Source organism: Pyrus communis, chromosome 10 (genome assembly GCF_963583255.1).
Source record: "Pyrus communis chromosome 10, drPyrComm1.1, whole genome shotgun sequence".
Taxonomy (NCBI): domain Eukaryota; kingdom Viridiplantae; phylum Streptophyta; class Magnoliopsida; order Rosales; family Rosaceae; genus Pyrus; species Pyrus communis.
The window spans coordinates 7,644,402-7,669,356 of NC_084812.1; the positions used below are offsets into that span (position 1 = coordinate 7,644,402).

At 35.9% G+C, this 24,955-nt stretch overlaps 3 protein-coding genes across 4 annotated transcripts; 1 reads left to right on the plus strand and 2 right to left on the minus strand.

Moving 5' to 3' along the window:
- Nucleotides 1-560: 560 nt before the first annotated feature.
- LOC137747359 (DNA-(apurinic or apyrimidinic site) endonuclease 2) lies at nt 561-6,150 on the minus strand. Its single transcript, XM_068487457.1, has 9 exons — nt 5,826-6,150; nt 5,507-5,716; nt 5,324-5,409; nt 5,077-5,192; nt 4,886-4,966; nt 3,231-3,431; nt 2,889-3,040; nt 1,636-2,330; nt 561-1,033 (listed from the first exon to the last, which is right to left on the minus strand). The coding sequence occupies exons 1-9, from the start codon at nt 6,043-6,045 to the stop codon at nt 962-964; spliced, it is 1,833 nt and encodes a 610-aa protein (XP_068343558.1). The 5' UTR covers nt 6,046-6,150; the 3' UTR covers nt 561-961.
- Nucleotides 6,151-7,037: 887 nt separating this feature from the next.
- LOC137748233 (transcription factor bHLH121-like) lies at nt 7,038-9,616 on the plus strand. Of its 2 annotated transcripts, none has more exons than XM_068488349.1 (5): nt 7,038-7,354; nt 7,519-7,640; nt 7,879-8,006; nt 8,106-8,573; nt 8,675-9,616. In XM_068488349.1, exons 1-5 carry the CDS (start codon nt 7,254-7,256, stop codon nt 8,783-8,785), a joined length of 930 nt encoding a protein of 309 aa, XP_068344450.1. In that variant the 5' UTR covers nt 7,038-7,253; the 3' UTR covers nt 8,786-9,616. The 2 variants fall into 2 exon arrangements, with proteins under 2 accessions (XP_068344450.1, XP_068344449.1); XM_068488348.1 differs by having other exon boundaries at nt 7,041-7,354; nt 8,659-9,616.
- A 5,675-nt stretch (nt 9,617-15,291) lies between these two features.
- LOC137746846 (calcium-dependent protein kinase 28-like) lies at nt 15,292-19,917 on the minus strand. The gene is made up of 12 exons (XM_068486854.1): nt 19,288-19,917; nt 18,521-18,651; nt 18,292-18,333; nt 18,066-18,177; nt 17,892-17,970; nt 17,583-17,752; nt 17,292-17,418; nt 16,927-17,042; nt 16,725-16,832; nt 16,557-16,619; nt 16,127-16,300; nt 15,292-15,992 (listed from the first exon to the last, which is right to left on the minus strand). Exons 1-12 carry the CDS (start codon nt 19,657-19,659, stop codon nt 15,816-15,818), a joined length of 1,671 nt encoding a protein of 556 aa, XP_068342955.1. The 5' UTR covers nt 19,660-19,917; the 3' UTR covers nt 15,292-15,815.
- Nucleotides 19,918-24,955: the final 5,038 nt, after the last annotated feature.

The following is a 24,955-nucleotide window of genomic DNA, read 5'->3' on the forward strand; positions in this document are numbered from 1 at the left end:
TTCTAAACGTTAGAAGAAACATTAAACTCAAATTTCTGCTCATAGTTGATTATGAAAACACAAGAAACTAGCATATTTGATCTTTCTTCCTTCTTATCGACAAATAAGAAGGAATAGTACAATAATACATGACATCCTGAGGCAATGCATAATTAATCTTTTGAAAAATGCTAGCTATCTTCTCCATTTGATTTCTCCTCTTTACCTTCCCTTTATATATGGCTTATTTTTAGCTAACTCAATTTTAATCTCACTTTCCTCCCTATAGCTCAAAAAGTCACCACTTTGCTCCTTTTAACTCAATGTTCGCTCCACCTTACCCCTTGGAACTCAATTTTGATCTCATGTTGCCCCCTAAAACTTGAAAGTTATCTTTATAAAACTCAAAATTCGCTCCATATTATCTTAGATCAGTTAATTTCTTTTATAGGTTTGATTTGGGTGCGCTAGGCTAATTAGTTTTATTTTTATTTTTTTCATCACTTCAGTTTCTTTTAAACTTAATATTCTCTGATTGTTAAATGTTAAGGTATAATGGAGATTTATAATCAAATTTATTGCACATGTGACATATTCTTATTGGATGTTAAGTCCCACATGTTTCAAGAGGCGACCTAAAGTTTTATGGAGAAAAGTGAGTCCACAAGTCAAAATGGAACAAATTTAGAGTTTTAAAAAGTAAAGTGATGACTTTTGAGTTATACCACGTACATCTAAAACCAAAATTCTGATATTCTGGAAACATATTTCTTTCGGGTAACACTGCAATCAATTCACTAACAAGAAAATACTGCTACATAATGCAACAAAGGAGCTTATGCCAGAGACAATATTTCAAAAAGAATCATTTTAATTACAAAATTTTCCATACCGAGATGGTCAGCACTACATCGTCCCAAAAAGTAGGCCGGAAACTAACAGCACGGCATCCATTATCACCTGGCATGACCGATCACCACCATCATTTCTGTCGAGGTTTCGAGGAAGCCCATTTGAAATAATTACAGTTTGCTTCAGGATTAGATGCAGGTCCCTGTGGGAAGAACAAAAAACTAGTTAGTTCATATGTCATCCACCTTGCCTTCTGCTATTCCACATAAACAAACATTACTCTTGAGTAGAAAATTAGATACAGGAGGTAAGAATTCGAAATAGATAATTTGGATACCATCGTCTTTTCCAATCAACTGCAAGCTTAGCTCGAGCACATATAAACTTCATGATATCTGTTGTTCGTATGAAGCTTGCAACTGTCAGATGCCCAATGACATTTTCATCCTAAGTTCTAGGTTCTAACTACGGAAGGAAAACTAGTTACAAGGTTGATGGAACTACAAAAAAATCATCAGATGTTTTCTACTATTATAACATCAATTGAATCTGACATGTACAAAATAATGGAAAGAAAGGAGCAATGCGTTTATAGACACTTGTCCTTTGTCCATACTTCACTGTCATACACTTGAATTCATAATTTCAGCAGACATCATAATATTGAATCATGCTTAACCTTTGTTTTCCTTAATTACATGCAAAAGTATTATTTAATTTTCCTTCAGTTTTACTCTTACTCCGATATCGTATATTAGAAACCTTTTCAAATTTCCAGCAGTACTAAAGTTAACAAAAACATACCTCAGCACGCGCACAGACATAAAATCTCCGTCCAAAATTAGGACCTCGCTTCCTCACAACCCGAGAAACACAAGGTTCACTATGACGCTTGCAAAGTGGTATGCTATTCTGCATGACTTGCTGTAACCTTTGCCACTCCAATAACGCAAAATTATTCTTATCTTTGTCCAAAGATTTATCCAAAGAGTAGACATCTACTTCATCGCTATCCTGAATTGATGCACTTGAGTTCAGTTCACACTGCTTGGGACTGCCACTTTGATTTTCTGGTACTGGAGTTTCATTTGAGAGATGATTAGAATCTGGAACATTTCCCTGATTAGTAGAAATAACACTACTATTGCTCACACTGTTGCTAGCGATCGGACTTTTCTGGAAAAATGACCTCAACGAGAGTTGGGAGCTCCTTTTTACTTTTTTCTTAGCTTCATTGCTGCACATTGTTTTGTTACGTTCACCACCTAAAGTTACAAAGGTGTTACAAGTGGCCTCAATAGCTAAAGTGCTTGAATGCTCGTATGTTTTTGAACAGAGAACTTCAGAGTTTTGGCTCGAAGAACAGGAATCGCCACTGGGTGCACTGGGTGTGCAACATTGTTCAGGCGATATTCTTTCTCCCTCACTGGAACTCTCTTTAATGAAATTTCCATCCGTAGTAACTTGTTCAGCAGCTTGTCTTTTCATTAGCAACGACACTGCACAGGACAAAGGGTTCAGTCAACTTTGAGTAGGCATAGAGAACTAGTAGCTTCAAGAGAACAGGTTAGATTAAATTGACAGATGATGGAAGTGAGAGTAAGAGACCATACAGCATCCACATGGGGAAGTATGAAACTGTGACGTATTAGTAATTAAGCGAGAAACATCTAATTCAAGTATTTTTGTTTTCTCTATTTTATTATGAGACTCATAAATATTAAACATCTATTTACATAGATACAATTTTCTAAATAAACACCGAAGTTCCAAACTTATCCCAATCTAAAAGCAGTTGCAGATACAATATTCAACTAACCCAAATCATGTTAAACACAAGCTACACAACAAACCCTTAATATATTTGATCAATTAGTAATGCTATTATATAATCAAATTCAATAGACAACTAAATACAAGTTGAACCAAGGAAGCAGGTTCCTCTAATTTTCAAGTGTGCATAAAGGGTTTATCATTTAAGTCCTTGCACATTTCACAAAAATGTTTATACGGAAACATCTAAAATAATCAGCAACAGGGAGACTATAATTTCATACCAATGGTTTGTTGGAGACCTCGAACCATTGGAATGTATCTAGCAGATAAAGATGGGGTGCTATGCTGGGAAACGCTAGGAATTTCCAGTAAACTTGTGTAAACTGGAGCATGATCAGAGCCTTCGAGTTTGATGTTCTGCCCTCCCTTCCACCTGCGGGCAGGGACAGCGGTCAAAGTAACATCCTAACACTCACAGACACGTTTCACCTACATATATGTAGCACATGCATGCATTTCAACATTACCTACTGTTGCATAATCCCAAAAGCAAAATTAATACAGGATGACATCCATGCATGGGCTGCACACACACAAAAAGCAAGCAATCATGTATCCTATACCTCAGTGAATTTCCGGGTTTCCACCGTTTAAATTGTGTCAATATGTCACATTCCTTGACATGGCAAGTTACAAAGTTATGGCTTTGCAAGTCCTGCTCTTGGTGTAAGCATGCCCCTGCACACAGAATGTGGTCGATTCTAGAGCCATAATTAAATTCTTCAGCACCTGAACTTTGTGACCAGCATGTGTATGCTTCTCTTCTGTACGGGAGAAAAAACACAACATTCAGACAAGGTAACACCAAAAAATGGACAAACACTTTCAAGTTTCAAGTAACAATGAATGCGAGACCCAAAACATTAGAATGATGTCATTTAGTTATTCTGACAGTTAAAGAGGAAAAGAGGATAGAGAGGAAAACATGGTACGTTGACATATGGCAGAAATTTACTTTATAAAGTAAAACATTTTCAGCTAATGATCTCAGACAAAGATGATGTGATTAAACCACAAAAGTAAAACATGAAGTTGAAGAGAAACTTGTGTGGGGCTTTGCTTGCCACTGGATTTTGTTGAGTGGCATTACAATCCAATCAAAACTTGCCACATGGCAAGTCTTAAATATTATCTTTTATCATTCTTTTATATTTAAAATTCTCATAATTATTTTTCCTACTAATTAATATACATCATGAGATTAATTTGATGTATATTTTTCTTCTCCCCCTCCCTCTTTTTCTTCCCAAATTTTCCCTTTTGGTACTTTTATGTTTTGCCGTAGAAGTCTTCAGTTTCTTCTCTCTCTCCCACTTCTACCATCATGTTAAAGATGGATAATCAACCAAAATAGTTGTACTTCAACCAAAATAAACTGAAGGATAACCAATAAATTGTGAAAAGATCAACTCGATAGTATGGAGTGAGTCTGCAAACTGTATTTAGAGTTTGCTACAAAATATTCTAATCCTTTATAGGAGAAACATATATTCTTATGAAGAAAGGAAATAAAGAGGGGGAAGAAGACTGCACACGGCAGAGAAAACTGGGGAAGAAAAATATGAGAGAATGAGAAGAGGAAACAAAAAATGAAAAAAAAGGAAAAGACAAATTTTGTTAAACATCAAGCCTGTGTTAGAATATATATATATATATATATATATCACAGTTTTATTTCATTATAGATGGAGAAGATGGTTTAATTTTTTTTCCCATTATTCTTATGAAGGAAGGAAATGCACAGAGTGGGGAAGAAGCCGGCACTGGCAGAGAGAAAATTTGAGAAGAAAAAGGGAAGACAGAGGAGATTAGAGGAAAATTGAAATCTTAAATTAATCTTATATCAATTAATAGGAAATATAATTATGAAAGTTTTAAATATTAAAGAAAAATAATAAAAGATAATATTTAAGACTTGCCACGTGGCGAGTTTTGATTGGATTGTAGTGCTACTTAGCAAAATCTAGTGGCAAGTAAAGCCCCACACAAGTTTTTCTCGAAGTTGAATGGGTACTCACGAACTCTAAAGCGGTATAAATAATGAAGGAGATATCGTACAATAATAACTTCAAATCACTCAACATACATCTGTAACCACTGGCAAAATATAACTCAATAATAATATCAAAACTCAAGTTTGCACAAAAACAAAACAAACGGATGTTGGTCGAGTAAAATATACTAGAAGTCTAGAACTCCTATTGAGTATAAGCTTTACCTATCAGGATTCTTTGCCCTGAAAACATCAAAGAAGGAGCCTCCATTTTCCAACAATATCGATCTAAACCATCTTCTAAATCTACAAGGTAGATTTTCTCAATATATCAGGTACTGAACCCCACTTATGAAACTCTGCATAAAATTACATACACAGATAACCACTCCATAGAGATCAAGCAAGCATCTTACTGGTTGTTCTCAAAATCTGGTTGTGCATCACAACGATCTAATGAAGTGGGTGCAATGTTAAGATCACCAACAACAAATAACCTCCTCCCCTGACGCAGGAGAAACTCCCACCTTTTCTACAACAAAAATCAACATTAAGAAAAAAAAAACCCAAAGAGAATAACAGTTCTAACTTTCGCATGCTAAAAACAAAAAAGAAACTGAACACAATGGCAACTTAAAAGATTAAACGGGTCATTTTCATTACCTCTAAAATCTTAAAAAACTTGAACTTAAACTCGATCCTTTCCGTATCATCACCCCCCGCTCGAGGCCCATACAAATTGAAGAGAACTACACACCCATTGTCATCATAAAGCTTTAAACTTTCTCCAACAAAACCAAATCACAGAGACTCGAACTTAAAGCATGAAGCTATGGCAAAACGTACCAAAATGCCCATGATCCGTGATAACACAACGCCCCTCGCCATCAACCTTCAGTAGCTCATCTCTCGAAAACTCCTCAAGCCCCTCCGCAACCGCATTCATTTCTCCTTTCCCACTGTCAAGAACCCCAGTGAATCCTTCCTCCGCCACCACCGGCAACGCCACTTCGTCACTCATGAACGCCGAATTCACCCGGCAAAACGTCGCCACACCTACGCAGAACCAAATTTAATGCAAAAAAATAAATCAAAATTCGATACTAAAGGTGCAAAATTTGAAGAGTGTGGTGTGCGCGGTTGACGCATTTTAACAACCACTTACCGGAGTACCCCGTGCGGCCTCTTTCGGAGGTGCGGGTGCAGGAGAAGAAGGACTCGTAGCCCTCCGCCATGACCAAGTCGGCGGTCAATTCCTGCCGTCGCAGCTTGGTTTCCTGGAAGCAGATGACGTCGGCGTCCAATGAATTCAGCAATTTGAGCAGAGAGCCGAACTGGGCAATGCGCGGCCGCAGCCCGTTCACGTTGTACGTCACTATCTTCATCTTCTTCCTCTCTTCTGGTTGGAAACCCTTAACCGGCAATTTTCAGGATTTGGAGGTAAAAGAAACCGGAGGTACGGCTAATGCGACGTCGTTCCGAAAAGCCGTGGTAATTTTAGCGATTTCCCTCCGAACTGTATTGTCGATTTGGCTCCTAAAATTTTATTTGGCCAATTTTCCTCCATCGATTATTTTAAATTTACCAATTTTTACCCATAACTTTTCCGTCATGTTCATCCAGGTACCGTTTGGTACGTGGGACAGGACGAAACAGAGTGGGACAAGGCGTTCCGTCCCACGTTTGGTGTGCCTAAAACGGGTGGAACGAGCTGTTCCACGGGACGAGTTTTGGGTGAATTTTCTCTCCACCTCACCCCCTGGAACGACTCGTTCCACATCCGTAGAACACAAAATTATAACCTCTCCGTCTCCTTCTTCTTCCTCCTTGTTTCCATCTGAGAGCATCTTTGCTCCCGCTCCATTCCGTTTCATCCTGTCCCGTCCCGTCTGCATACCAAACGATACCCAACATTCCATCAACTTTTGTTTTTGTGTAAAAAAAAATCATTCGTGTGTTGCTAATTTTTATCCTAACTTAGATAAACAAAAATTAGAAGAAATTGACATTAAAATGACGCTAAGGGAAAAACTAGATGGAAGAAACAAATCAAGTCAAAGAAAAAAATCAACGAAATAGACTTTATAAAATTATCAATTTCGAGACATCTTAAACGAACAATATGTATCAGTCTTGTCACTTAAAACGTAAGAATTTCAACATTTTGAAGTAATTTTTTAGTTTGACACGTGGTACTTAAATAGAGAACAAAGGGCTATAAGATTTGAGGCAAAAGTGGTTTCAATGGTTACTATTTTTATTTTTTGAGTATAAAGGCCAAAAAAGTTAAATAGTGATGTCATTTTGTGAAAGAGGCCCAAACATCAAGGGTATATTTGCTATCTCACTCTAAAACAATTTTAATAAGAAATATAAAATTCAATAAAAAAAAAGGGGAAAAAAGAAATTAAAAAAAATCCATATCCGAATCGGAGTGGCTTCCATTTCCCCCTGTGGTGGATTTTGCTGTGGAAAGCAAGCTGAGATTAGTGTTCAATTTTGTATCTTTGTGAATCCTCTCTCTTTCCTCCCCCAATTTCTTCAATTTGCAGTGAATAACAAAACCGTAGCCTCAAAAATTGACCCCAAAATCATGGATCATTGGAAATCCGACGATTTCTCAGCTGCTTCGGTTCCTTCTTCTACTCAACCTCTCCCCTCCAGTCGCCCCCACAACTCCAACTCCGATTCCAGGTTCCCCTCTCTATCTCTCTGTAGATTTGATTGGTTTGTTTGAATTCAGCAATTGAATGTTTGTTTGATTGAATAATTTAGGAAAAAAATACAAAAATCAGTGATGGGTATGAAGCAGATGAAGTTAAAGTTGTGATCTTTACAGTTTGATTTTGTGTGGGCAGGCAAAGACTTGATGTGGAGACGAAGGACCCGATTGTTGCCAGAAAAGTTCAGAAAGCAGACCGCGAAAAGTTGAGGAGGGATCGACTCAATGAGCATTTTTTTGAGTTGGGCAACACATTAGGTATATTTTAGTTGCTGCTCTCTGCTATTCTTTCTGTCATAATTTTCCGGGAATGGCGTGTTGAAACATCGCAATTTGCGTTTGAAGACAAGTAATGTTATCTTGCTAGATAGTTTGACATGAACTCGGATTACATATTTTGATCAACGGTCTTGCTAATTCGCTATGTAGTTAGTTCATGGTGCACGTGCCTTAATTCTGAACAAACATGGACGCCCTTGTTATGTTGGAAATGCAGATCCAGATAGGCCCAAGAACGATAAGGCAACCATCCTTACCGACACAATTCAAATGTTGAAGGATTTTACCGCTGATGTCAACAAACTAAAGGCCGAGTGTTCTGCACTTACTGATGAATCCCGTGAGGTGAGGTGATGTTACTGTTAATGTGTATTATCCTGTGGTTGTAACTTGTCAGGCTGATTATATGCTAATGTTATCGGAATTCTTGTTTATTACAAGCAGCTAACGCAGGAGAAGAACGAGCTAAGAGAGGAGAAGGCATCTTTAAAATCTGATATTGAAAATCTAAATGTTCAGTATCAGCAGAGACTGAGAGTTATGTTTCCATGGGCTGGCATGGATCCTTCTGTTGTTATGGCTCCACCTTACTCATATCCAATGCGTGTGGCTGTCCCTTCTGGCCCAATTCCCATGCACCCGTCACTTCAGTCGTATCCTTACTTTCAAGCTCAAAATCCTGCTGCTATGCCCAATCCCTGTTCAACTTTTGTGCCGTATCCAGCACCTGCCAATCCTCCTGTACAACAGCCATCACCGCAGTATGCATCCGTCTCCCACCTTTCAAGCAAGCAAGATTCCAGGAGCAGATCATCAGATCATCAAAGGGGTAGCACTGCTGAAAGGTGTGATGACTCCAACGATGTGGCAACAGACCTTGAACTTAAGATGCCAGGATCTTCAACACCACAGGTTAGTTGTAACTTTTAAAGTTATAAAAGCAGCAGAAATGCTTTCTGCATAGAAGATGCAAAATTTACTGAATGGGATTTTACAGGATTCATCTTCTGCAGTTAAGAAGGCCAAGCAATCACAGAGGAAAGATAGGAGTGTTACAGATGGATGCTCATCAAGTAGGCATTCTACATCTCAAGTTGTTCAGGATAGCTCCTCCAACAGCGTAGGTGACGTCCCTAAGCCTAACAAATGAAGTTTCATTGTCTGTACTTCTGACTTCATCGAACTGCTAACATTGCAAAAGCCTGTGTTTTCTGTGAAACCCTGATACCCAACACCTCCAAAGTCGAAGACTTCAGTATCCAAGCAAGTAAGGGTTTTCTTTGGCTAGTCACAAGTTTTCTCAGCATCATCAATCATACGGTTGGATTCTGCCTTTCAGTAATTTCTAGGGTAGCCTGAAAACTGTTTTTAATTGTTCCAATCCCATGTAGGCTCAAACCCACTGATTGATAATATAGAGGTTTATCTATATGTAAATTATTGTGATCGTCACCTCTATCAAGTAAATGAGCACTACAGAATATACTTGATTAGTATAGCCCCTTTGACAGCCCTTAATGCTAGTGAGGAACAGTTTTATAGGAAAAAAAAAAAAACTCTTCGCCCCTCCCAATAATTACAGTCGGGGTACAATAACAGTTAGTGGAGGGGTTGTTTTTTCTTCAAAATGGTGTTGTTAAGTGTTTTTCTTCCATTACTAAAAGGATGTTTGGGAAGCCATACCAGTTATCCAATTTCATAGGGTTGGGTAAGGAACAGAGATCTGTGCTTGTTCAATGTCGTTGATGATCGGACGTGTGGGGCAGGGGTGGTAGGAACCGCGAATGGAGAGCTGCTGCATCGAGTAACCTTGCTATGACATTATATTTGTAGATATATGTTCTTTAGAGATGAGCACTTGTAACTCTTGTTGTTATATTTCTCTTTCCCGACAGAGATGATGGAAGTGGTTGGTTGGGAGGGTGATTTTCTTCGATGGCTCTTTTGGCGTTTTATTTATGAGTTTTTTAAAACTATTTATTTTATTTCACTTTAATAAATTTGATAATAGGGTGTAAAGAGATGTTTAGTGAGGGTAGTTTAGGAATTAACGTTGGATGTAGAGATACAAATTGATTGTGAGTATAAAAAGTACGTTAGGTGTAAAAATACAAAACATGAGTTCAAATAAAATTTTCTTAAGACGATGCTTTTGACAAAGTACAAATATAGCTGTGGTTGGGATCTTTGATAATAGCATAACAGCACCAACACCACCCAATTTAGGGCTGGTTTGGTATTGCTGTGCTTTGAAAAAAAGCTGCTTTTGTTGTGCTGTGAAAAAAAGCGGCTGTGAAAAAAAGCCAGCAGAGTGTTTGGTAAACTTTTTTGTGAAAGTGCTTTTGGAAAAAAAAGCAGTATGATAGTGTTTGGTAAACTTTTATGTAAAACAGCTGTGACTGTGTAAAATGACCAAAAAGGGTATAATACTAGATGTGCCATTAATTTAATTTTCTTAACCAATAAAGGTGAATTACTAAATATACTTTATTTGTAAAACAAACATATTTATAAACTTTATCTTAAATATTAATTAGTATGACAAACTACTTCAATTAAAATATTTTAGACTGAATAGTTAGAATTCATTAGTACAATATTGTTAATGTACTTAAAAGTCTAATTAGATACATTCATCAAATTTTATTATTAAATTTAATCAAATACTAATATTTTACCTTTTTTCTTCTTTCTAGAATCATCTTCTTTCAACCTTTTTTTCTTTGTTCGACATCTTCTCTCTATCTAAACCTCTCTTTTCTCTGTACCTCTGTCTTCTCCCATCTTCCTTTTTTCTTCCGATCCACCTCAAATTACTCTGGCCTCCTTCTTATTTTTTAAAGTTTGAAACTTTGTATTTATTTTGTTTTGCCTCAAAGAAAACGGCATGGAGCGGGTGCTGGAGCTGCGGGTAATTGGAGCGAGCTAAAACTTTGTATTTATTTTGGAATTAAGGGCTCGAGGACTTTCTAGGAGAGGGCACAGAAGTGCTTAGGCTTAAAGCTGTGGTGTGGCGTTGGAGAAAGAGGTGCAGCGACGGCGGTTGTGCGGAGAGAAACGAAAAAGAGGAGGAGGAAGAGGTGCAGCGGCGGGAGGGAAGAGGGTTTTTTGTGATAGAGAAAGAGAGAGTGCAGAGTGTAGGATCGGGAGAAGGAGAAAGGAGAAAGGAGGGGGCAGTTTTGGTAAATTGAAAAAATTCATTAATGGGTACTGTAGCTCCGCGTTTTGGAAAAAATAAGCGGCTTCTGGAAGCTGCAAAATGCAGCTTCCACTTTTTGGCTTTTTTTCATGTGAAACTTTGAAATTAAGCTGTTTTGGGATGTTTACCAAACACCAAAATTCTTACCAGCTTTTTTTCATGGTAGCTTTTTTAAAAAGCACCTCAACCCCAAACTGGGGCTTAAGCTCCTCCATCCAAGCCCCGTCGACATTCAATTTAAACTGACTAGCTGTGGAAACGAAAGAGAGAGAGCAACGGAGAAGATGATTGATCACATCCGTTCATCTTTCTTCTTCTAGAGCAATGCTCTTTGAAAATGACGCAGGCGCTAACTAAATTCAGGGGTTTTAGAAATTAAATGACATGAATTCAAATGAAAATTGAAAAGTCCAAAGTTTATTGCAAGCTTTAAAACGCAGTTTTGAAGGCTCACACGATATCGGATGGCTAAAATCCATCATGATTATAGAATAACAGTAAGTTAGAAACATGAGATTATGTTCTTTTCAGGAATATATTATGCAGCCAAAACAGAGCTCGGACGTCAAATTTCTGTAAATTCCTGTTGCATCATTTTGCCTTGTCAACTTTAAAGCGCTTGCTTTTCTTTACTTTTCCAAGACTCCACCTTCCTCAATGATAGTCTTTGCGACTCGATCATCGTACCGTGCAAGGCTGACGAACGACTGCGCTGCATCGGATCGAACATGAAATGGATTAGCCTCGTGGTTAAGCATAGCAATTTGTTCCCAAATGATGACCATAACCGGAACGTTAGATGCAACTCTAGGCACCCCAAGCACTCCTCACGTTTTGCAATGTAAAGGAGGAGCCACGACAAGTCTTTGATTGAATACTCGATCCTCCATGGCATATGGCGGAAGAAAAATTCGGGGATTGGGGTGGTGAAGCAAAGCTTGATCTTGTTCATGACAATGCCATTGACACGAAAAGGCTTGAGCTTGAGAAACGTGGGCAGATACTTGTCGTTGAGGAGTAGTTCGATGACGCTGATAAGGATCCGCCGTACTGGGACGTCGTAGGAACCGCCGAACCGAGGAAGGAATCGGAAACGTCACAGCTGCTGAGTTGGCGGAGAAGCCCCGCCAGCTTCTGAGTCTTGGATTTGAGCTCGGGGATCAACTCCTTCGCCGTGGAACTCACAATGGTCGTCTCTAAGATCTTGAGGCCTCGTGCGAAATTTGTAAAAAGACCCTCTTTAAGATAGTTTACATTTTTACAAAAAGTAAGACAATGTATTGATCTTAGAAAACATTCACTTGAATCAAAACAATACAGTTAATATTATGATCTAGTGGTATTCCTCTTCACTTATAAGTGAGAGAGCTTAGGTTCAATTCTCGCCAAAGACGAATTTGAACCACATTATTGATAGCTCAGTATGAGGCTTAGCTCACTCCATCACCATTTTAATATAGATAATATCGTTTGTTAAAAAAAATTAAAAATAAAAACAAACTTTAATACTCACTGATTGCGTGTTTACAAATATCATTAATGATAAGTAAAAAGAACTACAAATATAATCTTCACTAAATAATCAAAAGCAGTTATATCTTAAACTACCGAAAATGATAAAAAAAAAAACTTCAAAACTTTACCTCTAAAGTTTCGCTTGAATATATACCATTATTATGTAATAAAATTTAAAAACTATTGTTTTTAGAGTGTTATTATTGACACTTAAAATATCTTATTGTATTCCAAGTTTTTATATTCAGAAATATTTCTATAAGAAGTGTACAATGCGGTTTTAAAGTGCTCACAAAAGTAATTTTTTAAATATAGAACATTATTACATGATATTAAATGACAAAAAATTTTGCCCGTTCAAATTTAGAGTCATGTACAACTGTATCTTTCGCTCCCCCACGCCCCCAGGGTGGCCCTGTCCAGCGCCCTTGTCACTTGGTCAGGAAGTTTGATGGACTCGGCCAATATCTGGTTCACCATGCTTGGTCTGAAATGTTAATCAAATAATTAATGCATACAAGCCAATTTTAACAAGAAAAATGAAAGTTATCCAAACAAGAAAAAAAAAAAAAAAAAAAGAAGGAAAAAAGGAGAGAAAAATTAAAGGAAATTAATTTAAATGTTATGGAATGAGTCGTCTTCTCAAGTGCAAGATGAAGCAAGAGAGTGTGATGGTTTCTATTAACCTTTAAAGCTTTTTACCACAATTTTTTCTATGTTTAAACGGTGTCGTTTTAGCAACCATACGTTTAGAACATCCAAATCTCGGCTACATAAGGATTTTTCTTTTCAACTTGTGTTTCGAGTTTAGACCCTTTTTCTCTTTTTAACGTAATTTAGAGTAATAATATCGCTTATCTGATCTAATTTTATAAATGGTCATGCAAGCAGTTTGTTTCACAAGGCAAAGCTTTAGAAAGGATAAACCAAGATCTTCAACTTTAACATGTCAATGTAATTCTACATACCAAAATGTTAAGGCAACATCGTTATGTAAAAGGAGGTACTCAAAATACTTAGAAATAACCTTCTATAAAGTAATCAAACTAGTTTTTGGTAGCTTGAAATTTTGTTTCACATATTTTTAAATGAAACTTATTAAAAATATATTCATTACGTATTAAGATTCATACAACCGATCTCATTTAGTAGTATAAGGCTTTATCATCGTCGTTGTTATCGGCCTTGACTCCGAAAGTACACTTTTTTAAGTTTGAACTAAGGCTCCTCATTCCATCGATAAACTTCCTCAAGTCTGCTACATGATCTAGCTTTACTTGACCCCCACATCATCAACATTAACTTTCCAAGTATGCCCAATCATAGTATGAACGAGAGCATTCGTTGCGCCGACACTCTTCAAACCAAAAAGGCATGACCACATATTCAACAGCACCAACAGCTCTTGACCACGTATTCCTAAAGGAGATATCAAAATCATAGGTGAAATGTCATTGTGACTATTTGATATCAAAACTCTCTCCAACCGAAATATTATTTGCTGACTGGATTTGAAGACTTGATGATTTTGAGTTAAATTTGACATCAATATCAAATTTATTTTTATTTCATTTTAACAATGGGTCCCTTATTCCACTAACATTTCAACCAATAAAAATTTTGTTTCAACATTTTTTTAGTAACTACAACCATTTAAAGTTCTATTTACATAATAAAATAACATTTGACAGTTCAATTGAAGAAGTATAAAATTTAACATAAGGCTTCAGATTGCCATATCAGCCATCGATTGTAATTTGACTCTTATAATTTTACATCTCTTTGAAGATGGTCTTATGCTAATTTGATCTGGTTGTGCTGTCCTAGCCATGAATGACTGAAAGCTGCATATGTAAGCAAATCCTCCATCGGCGTTGGTATTGTTTACTAATACTTTTAGAGTTTTAGATTTAGTAATTTAGGGTTTAGCGTTTAGGGTTTGTGTCGGTTGCTTAAATCATGTTTTCGAAGGCCATCCAAAGTATGGGTAATCAATGCCGATCTACGCCTTAGAAAACATGCTTGGAGTAACCTCGTAAACTATTCTTTAACCTTTACTTTTGTCCCAGAAGACATTCTCTTTTGAGCTTGTTGGACTGGTATGTAACCTTCTTTGATTAGAAAACAAAGTTCTACCAAGCATGTATCCAGGACTGGTATCTCATGATAAGGCAAGGCAAAACAATCACATTTTTACAAGTTATTAATAAATCATGCAAAGGTCAAAAACTATCATCGCATATTACAAGTTCGTTAAACTTTTTAAGTTCAATGCATAATAAAGGCAATAGAGAATTATTTTTTAAATTTACGCGGATCAGAAGGGTGTTAGACATGAGGAAAACCTCTAAGCTTCAAGTTAGTCACCGTTTTGTCATTTAGCACTACGGTCCTGTGGTATTTCTTTTCACTTGTAAATTTAGATATATACTATTGTTTGTTCAACAAAAAAAAAAAAAAAAAAAAGGGTTAGTCACCCTTTTTTCATTTCTTCACAACAACTTTGAAAATAATGTTTTATCTAGTAAATCTCATCATCTACACCGAACAAAACCTAAATGTGGATTTGGTTGTTGATCACAAAAAAGAAAAGGTGGATTGGGTTCCAAGTTTCCAACCCATCTCAGCGCAATTGTTTCTAATTGTTTTCTAATTTTAGACTTTGGGAAAGAAGTTCCTCTCAAAACACTTCGTGACCGATTTACAATACTTCATATTTATGATTAAAACTATTCATATGATAAATTACTCTGTAAATATCATTTTTCCAAAAAAACAGTTAGAAATAAAATTGTTTAGTTAATCAACCATAGCAAATATATAGACACTACACAATGATTTTATTGAATTCATCCATCCGTTTTTATACAATTTGATGACTTAATAATCTCATATTTTATTGATTTTGTATAAAAATGATCTTTAAATAATATATAATATTAACGATTTCAATCATAAACACGAGAATCCTCAAGCTGATCTCAAAGTATTTTTAGGAGAAACTCGTCCTCATCGTTTGAGGAGCTAGTTTATTACTTTGTAAAAAGACCTCTTTCTGCTGGGTCATATACACACGACTTTTGTCCTTTTAAGGTAACTCGATTGAACTGTCAGGCCCTTGGTAGTTTTTGTCTATTGCATGAACCCAGTTGTGGTTGTAATCTGCTATACTTATTAAAACTTATTTTTGTCACACATCGTAAATCGTATAGCACAACCAATAAATCCCCAAGACCTGCAAAACGATGTACACTTAGAACAACCACCGTAGCATTGCCAGAGCCGCCACCCTTTCAGATCCACACCAACTCTAACATCACACGTCTCAGTTAACGTTTAAACCAAATCCTATGCAAAATACAATTGCTGAATACTTGAGTTCAAACGTGGTCCGAGATGGTTATAAACTAGAAAACCAGAACACCTTTCATACACCTCTCTTACTTCCAATCTTGTACCTTCCTATCATTCCGGTGACCAGGTGGGCTAGTCACAATTCTCGCGCTAATGCTCGCAGTTCTCAGAAGTCTACGGAATTCTGATAGACTGATCCTCCCATCTTTGTCGATGTCCGCCTCTTCAAGAAGTGGATCAATAGAACCTTTTAGACCCGTGTGCTGCAAAAGAAAAGAAAGCAATATCGTATATTAGCAAAATTAACAAGAACACCACTCGAACCAATTCGGTGTGCCATGTATCCGTGTCGTCTGAGAGGGAAGGGGGATAGTCAATGCATGGAACTAATCCTAACCATTCTAAGTTCTTCCGGAGTTATGAACCCATCTCTATCTATGTCGAATTTCTCAAAAGCTGTATGTGAGCGCTGCAGCCACTTCTCTGAGTCATGTTCCTCCAATTGATGCACATGTAGAGTAGCCGCGACAAACTCAGTGAAGTCCACAAGCCCGTCGGTGTTGACGTCAATCTGAATCAAGCAAGTAAACAACCATATTTCAAGCCGTACAGAGAAAGCAACACAAAAAACACTGATATAAAGATCGATGTTAGATTCACGTCGCCTTGGGTGGAGAAAGGGTAAGAGGGATTCCAACGAGAAAGAATCATAAGGGGAAGAAGACCCTAAGAGACTGGCATAAAGAAGAACATAATACAGAGGCGGGGTTTTCCCTTTGTACAGAGAAGGAAAAAAGAAAAAGGAAAAAGTTGTGGGGTTGGCATACCGCGTCCAGTATCTCACGAACACGCGCATCTTTCAATTTCCAAGGGACATCTTTAGCAAGCGCCTGCAATAAAGACATCATTTAGAAGTTAGACGTATCAAATTCTACATTCCATAAAGAAATAGGTATCAAATTCTAAAGTTCAAACTTAATGGGATAAAGGTTTACCTGTCTCATTTCTTCAAGACTAATAGAACCATTCTTATCCACGTCAATTGCATCAAATTGATCTTTGAGATCAGACAGCTCCTCAGGATTAAGTGTGCTAGCTAATGCCTGCAAGGATATAAATTTTGAATAACAGATATTAAATACAAAACACACTTGTCTTGATGCATTGGAAAGTCCAACAGAAGGAAATCTTTCTTACCCTTAGAGCAAACTGTTTCAAACGACTATATTTCACGAACTGGCGCATGTTATTCAGAACGGATATATCGATAGGAATCTCTGATGCGTTACCCCCTTCTCTAACCCACGGGTGTGCTGAAAATAGAACGAACTGTTAATCCCCCAAAAAGAGATAATCTTTTATCACTTCAAATAATCGCCCGAAATAAACTAATAACGGTCTCTGGGTATATGACTATTGACACCAACAACTCAATTGCAAAGAAAGCAAACATTGGAAAACCATTTCCAAGGCCAGTAACTTGAACTTTCACAAATACATTAGCCTTTCCAATGCTAGTGTAATCAGCATTATTTCTACCAGAATAAGATCTAGGGACATACATAGTGCCTGTGCAGCAGTTAGCCTTGCCCGAGGATCCTTCACAAGTAACTTCTTAACAAAATCTTTAGCACTGTTACTTATGCTTGGCCATGGTTTGCGACGAAAATCAGGCTTGTTCCTTAAGACCTGCAATAAAGAGAGGTAAGTCTACTAACAGAAAATGGCGGGGTGGGTGCCACTATGCAAATAATGAAATGGCACACAGTTCTTGCCCCCAAAAAATAAAAAATAAAAACAAAACAGAGAAGGGAAAGGGTTTATTAGTATACAAAATTAAGAATGTACTACACCTCCTTAAATATACCATCTTCGGTCTTATCCCAAAATGGACGTCTCCCACAAAGCAAAATGTAGGTAATAACACCAATACTCCAAACATCTGACTCAGGCCCTGACTTGCGTCTCAATACTTCAGGAGCAACATAGTAAGCACTGCCAACAATATCTTGAAACTTCTTTCCTGCATTTTCAGTTTAAACAACTTTATAGTTTTCAAATACAAATGGCCAGAAACCTCGTCACAAGAAATAGATGAACAACACTGACAGGAACTTGTAAATCTCTTGATCAAATCTTTCTAGGACTGCAAATATGCATACCTGGTTTTATGAAGTCAGACAAACCAAAGTCTGTGGCCTTCAAAGGCGAGTCTAAGGATTTCGACTTGAAAAGAAAATTCTACAAGCAAAGAATAAAGGTAAGGTTACAACAATCTAGAGGTTACAAATATCTAAACATAGTGGATGAATTCGTGTTAACAAACTTGTTTATACCTCAGGTTTCATGTCACGGTGCACCAGACCATGTAAATGACACTCAGCTGCAACCTTGAGCATCTGCCTTACAACTACTGCGGCATCTTTTTCAGTGTAACGGCTGTCCTTCCTGATTAACCAAGAACAAGGATATAATTGCAATGTTACAAAAGATATCACAGAACAACTTTCATGGTCAACCAGAAATCAGATTAGTATTTATTCAGGACTCAAGGAATCTTACTTCTCTAAAATCCGATCCAGCAACTCACCGCCTTCACATAACCTAAAAAGGCAGAATATTGAAGACAAAATGAGCAAGATATCAATAGGATGATGAAACATACACTCACATTATTATAAAAAATAATGTCTCAGAAATGACGAAGAACCCGTAACCAGAAAAGGAGTGTGTATCAATCAAAAAAAGGAGAACAATGGATAATCTAAAAAGAATATAAAAGGAAACTTACTCCATAACTATATAAACATAAGATTCATCTTCAAATGCATCATAAAAATGGACCACATTCTCATGGCCTGCAAGCTCCTGTAATATCCTGACCTCTCGCTTAACATCTTCAACGGCAATAGGTAGAATCATCTGCCGCCAAACCAAAGATCATTCAAGCACTAATAGAACAATTTACAAAGACGAAAACGGGAAAAAATATTTATCTCGCCAATGAACGCATTAATACTCGTGATTAACAGCTACACGTTCAGGAAAACTGGCTGAAAAGAAACAAAATGAAATACATATTTCAACACTTGCAACTTGGCATGAACAGAAAGCCGAAACAAACAATGACTTTGCTAACGATGCCTGCTATAAAATCAAGGGCATGCCCCGACAAAACTTAAGAGTAATTGTCAGCTGCTACCTGCAACTATATATATGCAATCAGCTAAACTAACAATTGAATGAAGAGGTGCTCAAAAGGATCAGACTTTCAGAAACCACAACCGAACCCCAAAAAGTGGGAAGCTTTAACTCTCCACTCCTCAGAAAGACCCACACAAAAGACTGTTCAACAACATTTCGTATCTTATTTAACAATTGAACTCCACCAAAGTAGAATCTTTCGCAATTCATCATAAGGAAAATGAAGAAAAGGGAAAAGCTTATCAGCCCCAAATTGTCATACAACCAAATGAGATCAAGAATAGCAACTTTCCTATCAATGATCCAAAAAAAATACAAAACCCAATTCACAAATTTGAGATTCCAATCTAATACCTTGTTCTTATCAATCCTCTTGACCGCAACTCGGTCCCCATTTGCCCTATCGGTTGCAACATACGTGTACCCAAATTGCCCATGACCCAACAACTTCCCGATCGTGTACCGCTTATCGAAATTCTTATCGTACCCGAAATCGGTCCGCTTTCCGCAGGGAACGGCCCCCTTCCGGCTCCTGGAGTTGGGCTTGTTTTTAGGTTTATGAACAGCCTGCCTCTTGGGCGGCTCATTGGGTCTGTGGGTGGGTCTCTGTTCTTGCTTCCCGGCTGTTGTCCTCTGTTTCCGGTTGTGATTCGAGGCGGCGGTGCCGTGGGCGTTGTTGTTGCTATTTGAGCCACTGACCTTGACGGCGGAGAAGCAAAGTCCCATGGTTGACCCAGAAGATAGAAAACAGAGAAAGGAAGAGGGGTTTTACTTTTCAGAGGTTTTGATCCAAAACCAATGCTGGCGGAGAAGGAAATCGATCATTCATAGAAAGGATCACAGAGACATATAGATACAGAGATATATAAATATAACGAGATGGGATGAGGAAAGATTGGAGCAGATGGGTGGAAGAAGAGAAGAAAGAGGGTGGAGTCGGAGAGGGATGGTCAAAAGAGGGTTCTTTTGACAAACCAAAAAGATTGAAAAAAATTAAATTAAATAAAAATAAAGAGAGAGAGAGAGAGAGAGAGAGAGAGAGAGAGAACCGGCCTACGGAGGACGGTGGTGGCGCGGAAGCTCCACCGTTTTTCAGTTTTTTGTTGGGAGGAGATCGTTATTATTATTTACTTTCAAGATAAATTTTGGGAACTTCCTTCCCTTATATGTCTTTGATTGAAAAGAAAAAACAATTTTTTTTTTATTTTTGGAAATTCTAGAAGATATATACACACACGGGATGTGTGTGCAACGCGGTAAAATATTTTTGTTTTACTTTTTTCTTAAGTATTGCGTTAATAGTTAAAAAGAGAATAATAATCGGGGAATAAAAGATATAATATAAGCACACGTAATAACGCGGCAAGAATTTCAAAATAAGAAAAAAGAATAAAGATAGAAGAGGAAAGTGATTATCGAGTGAGGGGTGAAACAATGAAAATAGCAAATTGTGAGTTTGCAATTGTGGGTAATAATCGTAATTTTGTAATAAGAATTGTTATTACTACTTCAAAAATTTTATTTGGTAATTCAAAATTATTAAAAAATATATATATTAAGAATGTAGAATAAAATTTTTAAAGTGCTAATAACAATTTTCTTTCGTAATTATCTGTTTTTGTAAATAATTTTGAATAAAAAACAATTAAATCTTTGACAAAAAAAAAAAAAAAAAAAAAAAGCAATTGAATCTTGGAAGTATATTATGTGTTGCTTATTTTTTGTTAGTGCAGGGATTAGGTTTTGCTTATGTTATCTTTTTCTTGATTTTTCCCAACTTTGTTGGGGAGATTTTGAATTGTGATCCTACCTCAAAACCAAACGCCACAACGACAACTATACACCAACTAGTCCAAGGCAGGCAAAACAACAACTACACTATACGGGCAAACAACATAACAATTTGAAGGTAGGGTCCCATAATGCTTAAGGACTTATATTGAAATGTTTTTAAAATGATTGAAAGTGTTTTTGATGAAAATATTTTTGGAACCAATCATTTAGTGAAAATAGAAATAAATCCTGGAAAAACACTTGAATTGCTTCCTGGAATACGAACATTTTCTCTAAAAATATTTTCATTCATTTTAAAAACACTTCCAAATAAGTCTTAAAATTCTCAACTACTTTCAAGGAAGAGACATCACCTTTTAGTACATAATAACTTACATGGCGCCAGCGTATCTTACTTTTGTATTTATCTTTTTATTCATGTGTTATAATCACAACTCACGAGATGAGAAAAATAGAAACAACAATAATAAACAGTATGGACCACGGAAGTTTAATTTACTCTTGATAGTGGTGTTGGCAAGTTTTGGAGAAGTTCAATGCTTTTATTTCTAAAGAATCGTGCGTTGTTTCTCTCCATCCAAACCTAGTAGGTTGCAGTAGCTAAACACAAGTAATCTTTTCGTGACATCAATCAATGCAGATGGGGAAATTTACCAAGGACTCCACAATCATTAATTTAGCCCACCTTAGCTAGGTTCCCTCAGTATGCGGGCAATCAAATGATCGTTGTATCGTTGCTAAATTGTCACGTAAACGATTACCCAATCATCTTTTGGATATTTTTGTTAAGCCAATTCCTCAATTTAACAAGAATATCGACAGATTTTTTACGGAATGACCAAAATAATTTACGGTGGATAAACTCAAAAATAATTTCTATCGATTTTCATTGTCATAAATCAAAATAAGGAGTTATGTCAATGTAAAAAACCTTAACTTTACGGTAGAAGTGATACACCGTGTTAACTTTACTGCAGAAATTATGAAGTTCATGGAAATGTTTCGTCTTAAGTTAACTAGCTCAATTGATTAGACCAAAAGAAAAACTACATAAAGTTAGCCAAACTAGTTCCAATATAAGTTTAGAAACAACATTGTTTTGATAATTGATGTGTACAGGAAAGAGAAATTTTTACTGTTAAGTGTATGACCAAGAAGTAACCTTGTTGAGAGTACTAATTTCATTGAGAAATAAAGAGATTTTGTATGTGCTTATAAGTAATTGGATTACTTTCCATATAGCCAATTAATTTTACGATGAAACCTTAACTTTTTTCACACATGACCAAATTTTTTATATGTCATCATCTATATGTTATTCTTAACGGTATAATTGCAATAAGACTGTGTGGTAGCAAAGGTCCCCGAACTCTACCCCATGTTTAGTGTTTGTCTTTGAACTCTCGTATTAGTTTATCTCATCCTCTAACTTAACTCTGCATTGCATGAGTGGTCATTTCATTAAATTTGTCTTCTTTTCCGTTAAATTTAAAAGTATAGTGGATTTTCATACAAAAAAAAAATCTAATAATTTAAAAAAGAGAAGAGTTTGACTCTTTAAGGTTAAGGAGGAGTTCCTCCTTAAAATACTTCGTGGCCTATTCACATAATTTCGTGTTTATGATTGAAATCGTTCATATTATAAATTACTATGTAAAGATCATCTCTTCAAACAATCAATTAAAACTAATATCGTTTAGTCAAATCCTTAAGGAATTCCGATCATAAGTATGAAACTCTGTGAATAGATCACGAGGTATTTTAAGAGGAAGTTCCTCCTTAATCGTTGAGGAATCAAGTCTTTCTCTATAAGAATTTTATTTACTTATTTTTTAGATGATTTTTTTTGTTTTATCCCTCAACTTAACGAAAACAAATGACATAATTCGAGAACAAGAGAAACTATTAGTAGAGTTCAAAGATGAAAACTAAATTTGTGGTATAGATTAGGGACCTTTTCTAAGATTTAGATTTCCAATATAAAATTGGTAATTGAATCTTAAAGTTGAAATGCAGGAGTTCAAACGTGGTTATTGCAAAGACCTAAGTTGTTTTTTTTTTTTTTTTTCCTATTTAGTACTACGGTCTAGTGGTATTCCTCTTCACTTATAAGTGAGAGGTTTTAAGTTCAATTATCGCCAAAGACGAATTTGAATCATATTATTGTTAATTTATTGTGAGGCTTAGTCTACCCCTAATGTAGGTAATGTTGTTTATTAAAAAAAAAAAAAAAAAAAAAAAGGGGTATTTTTTCTAACAAAGTCTTGAAGACAATTATATACTATTTCATGCAATTAATAGCACAATCTTATATGCTCCAAAATGGAAAGGGATCATCTCTGGATCACTTTCATCAAATTCACCCAATCACCTAACTTGAACCCTTGAAATTTGATCTAACTGCTAAAGTTATTGTAACTTTTAAAAGGGCTCCCTGTTTGTAGCCGTTACATCAAATGTGTTTAGGTGGATTTGGTGGAAGAGATCTGGAGAGAATCTCTTTCCCTCCAAAATGGCAAATGTGTTTATATGGACCAGCAATTGATGATGGCATACGTATACTACAAACTTGGGTAGTTTGATGTTATAATCTACTTTTTGTCAAATATAGATGACCCATATATTTAATATCTGTTGCTCTAAATAAAGTTGTCGTTCTTGAATTTATATTCTGCTTTTTCACAAGGAGTAGTCTTTCAATGTGACAATCATACAAGCACATGACATGTTTTTGTCTATCAGTATTATACTATTCGACGAAATATTAACATTGTAGTTTGTTTGTATTATAATATATAAATCAGTAACATGATGCGACGTTGTCAATCAACGAAAATGTCACAATGGCAGACTTAGAGAAAAGAGTCTATAGGCATAATTACGAGATTATTTTACGTGCTGTCATTAACATTCTTAAGCATGTGTTGGGAAAAATTGGATTAAGCCAGCAATTTTCAAAAAGTTTGTGAAAAGTATAAAGTTACAATAATTTAACATAATTTAACAACAAAAAGATAGAACTAGTGTAAACATTTTCCATCCTAATCGAGACAACGTTTCAAAACAAAACACAAAAAGAAAAAGCTTTTTTAGCTAAAATAGTTTTTGAAATTAGCATAATTCTTACTTTGGTCTTTGTGTTTTAAAATTAATATAAGTGGTCTTTAAGATTGTGCACTATTAATCATTTTTGTCATTTGTAGAAAATCTACGTTAAATTGAAGAAACCACAAATTCAAGTTAAGAGGTTGATTTGACAAAAATAATCTCAATTTAATGGAAACTTTTTACGAAATGATCAAAATGATTGGCAGTGGACAATTTCGGAGATCATTTCTATCAATTTTAAATCTTATAGACCAAAGTGAGAAGTTATATCAATCTTAAAGACTATTTTAACTAAATTAATCATAATATCTTGGGCTAAATTGTAATTAGCAATGGTGTCAAGGTCCGTGACTGTCATGAGCTGCATGGAGATTTCACAAAGTCGGCGTCCGACTTCTTCCTGGACGTGTGGACTGTTGGCTTGTTCTTTGGATATCCTCGATACGGTCAAATGTCAATGTGCTACGCAAACCAGCTATTTATTGATTTTTTTTTCTTTGTTATTATTAGCAATTTTAGCATGCCCTGCACACGTAACTAATTTTGTTTTTTTTACATCATATTTGTACTTTCACATTATTTTTATAATAATGCTTCAACTGTTGGCTTGTCACAATTACCATAACACGTTTCTATCTTTCTTGTTTTAAGAATTTTTCCAATTTATATTTTTTAAGGAAAAAGGAATTTGTCAACTTTTGGAAAATTTATTTCAATTATCAATACGCGTAGATTTTTTTTGTTTACATGGTAAAAAGTTGCGATCTTAATCTTCAATCAAAATAATGACCTATATATATATGGGGCTTTTCAATCTAAGTCCAAAAACATAGGTAGTTTTTTAACTAAGTCCAGTTATCCAATTACATATTTTTATACCAATTTTGCCCTTTTAGATAAAAATATTTAAATTCTTTAATTTTTGTATCATTTATTCAGTTTTTAATTTTGAATATTTAAATACTAACTAAAATATTATCTAGTAACCACCTAATGATGTTTACCTACAAAACCGATATAATTTAGTATCTACCTATTGTATAGGAAGAAAAATACTTTATACCAACAAAACATATGTAATCTACTGCAAAACAAAAATAAACTACCTATTGTATAGGAA

Bases quoted from the DNA above. Each gene is read 5' to 3' on its own strand.
- LOC137747359 (XM_068487457.1), bottom strand. From the start codon at position 6,045: ATGAAGATAGTGACGTACAACGTGAACGGGCTGCGGCCGCGCATTGCC. The intron at 3,041-3,230 runs GTATAGGATACA...CCCTGCCCGCAG, and splicing joins AAACCCGGAAATTCACTGAG to GTGGAAGGGAGGGCAGAACA. The intron at 2,331-2,888 runs GTATGAAATTAT...TGTCCTGTGCAG, and splicing joins AGGTCTCCAACAAACCATTG to TGTCGTTGCTAATGAAAAGA.
- LOC137746846 (XM_068486854.1), bottom strand. From the start codon at position 19,659: ATGGGACTTTGCTTCTCCGCCGTCAAGGTCAGTGGCTCAAATAGCAAC. The intron at 17,419-17,582 runs GTGTAGTACATT...TCTTTATTGCAG, and splicing joins AAGATGGTATATTTAAGGAG to GTCTTAAGGAACAAGCCTGA. The intron at 16,301-16,556 runs GTATGCCAACCC...TGCTTGATTCAG, and splicing joins TTCGTGAGATACTGGACGCG to ATTGACGTCAACACCGACGG.
- LOC137748233 (XM_068488348.1), top strand. From the start codon at position 7,254: ATGGATCATTGGAAATCCGACGATTTCTCAGCTGCTTCGGTTCCTTCT. The intron at 7,641-7,878 runs GTATATTTTAGT...TTGGAAATGCAG, and splicing joins TGAGTTGGGCAACACATTAG to ATCCAGATAGGCCCAAGAAC. The intron at 8,007-8,105 runs GTGAGGTGATGT...TATTACAAGCAG, and splicing joins TTACTGATGAATCCCGTGAG to CTAACGCAGGAGAAGAACGA.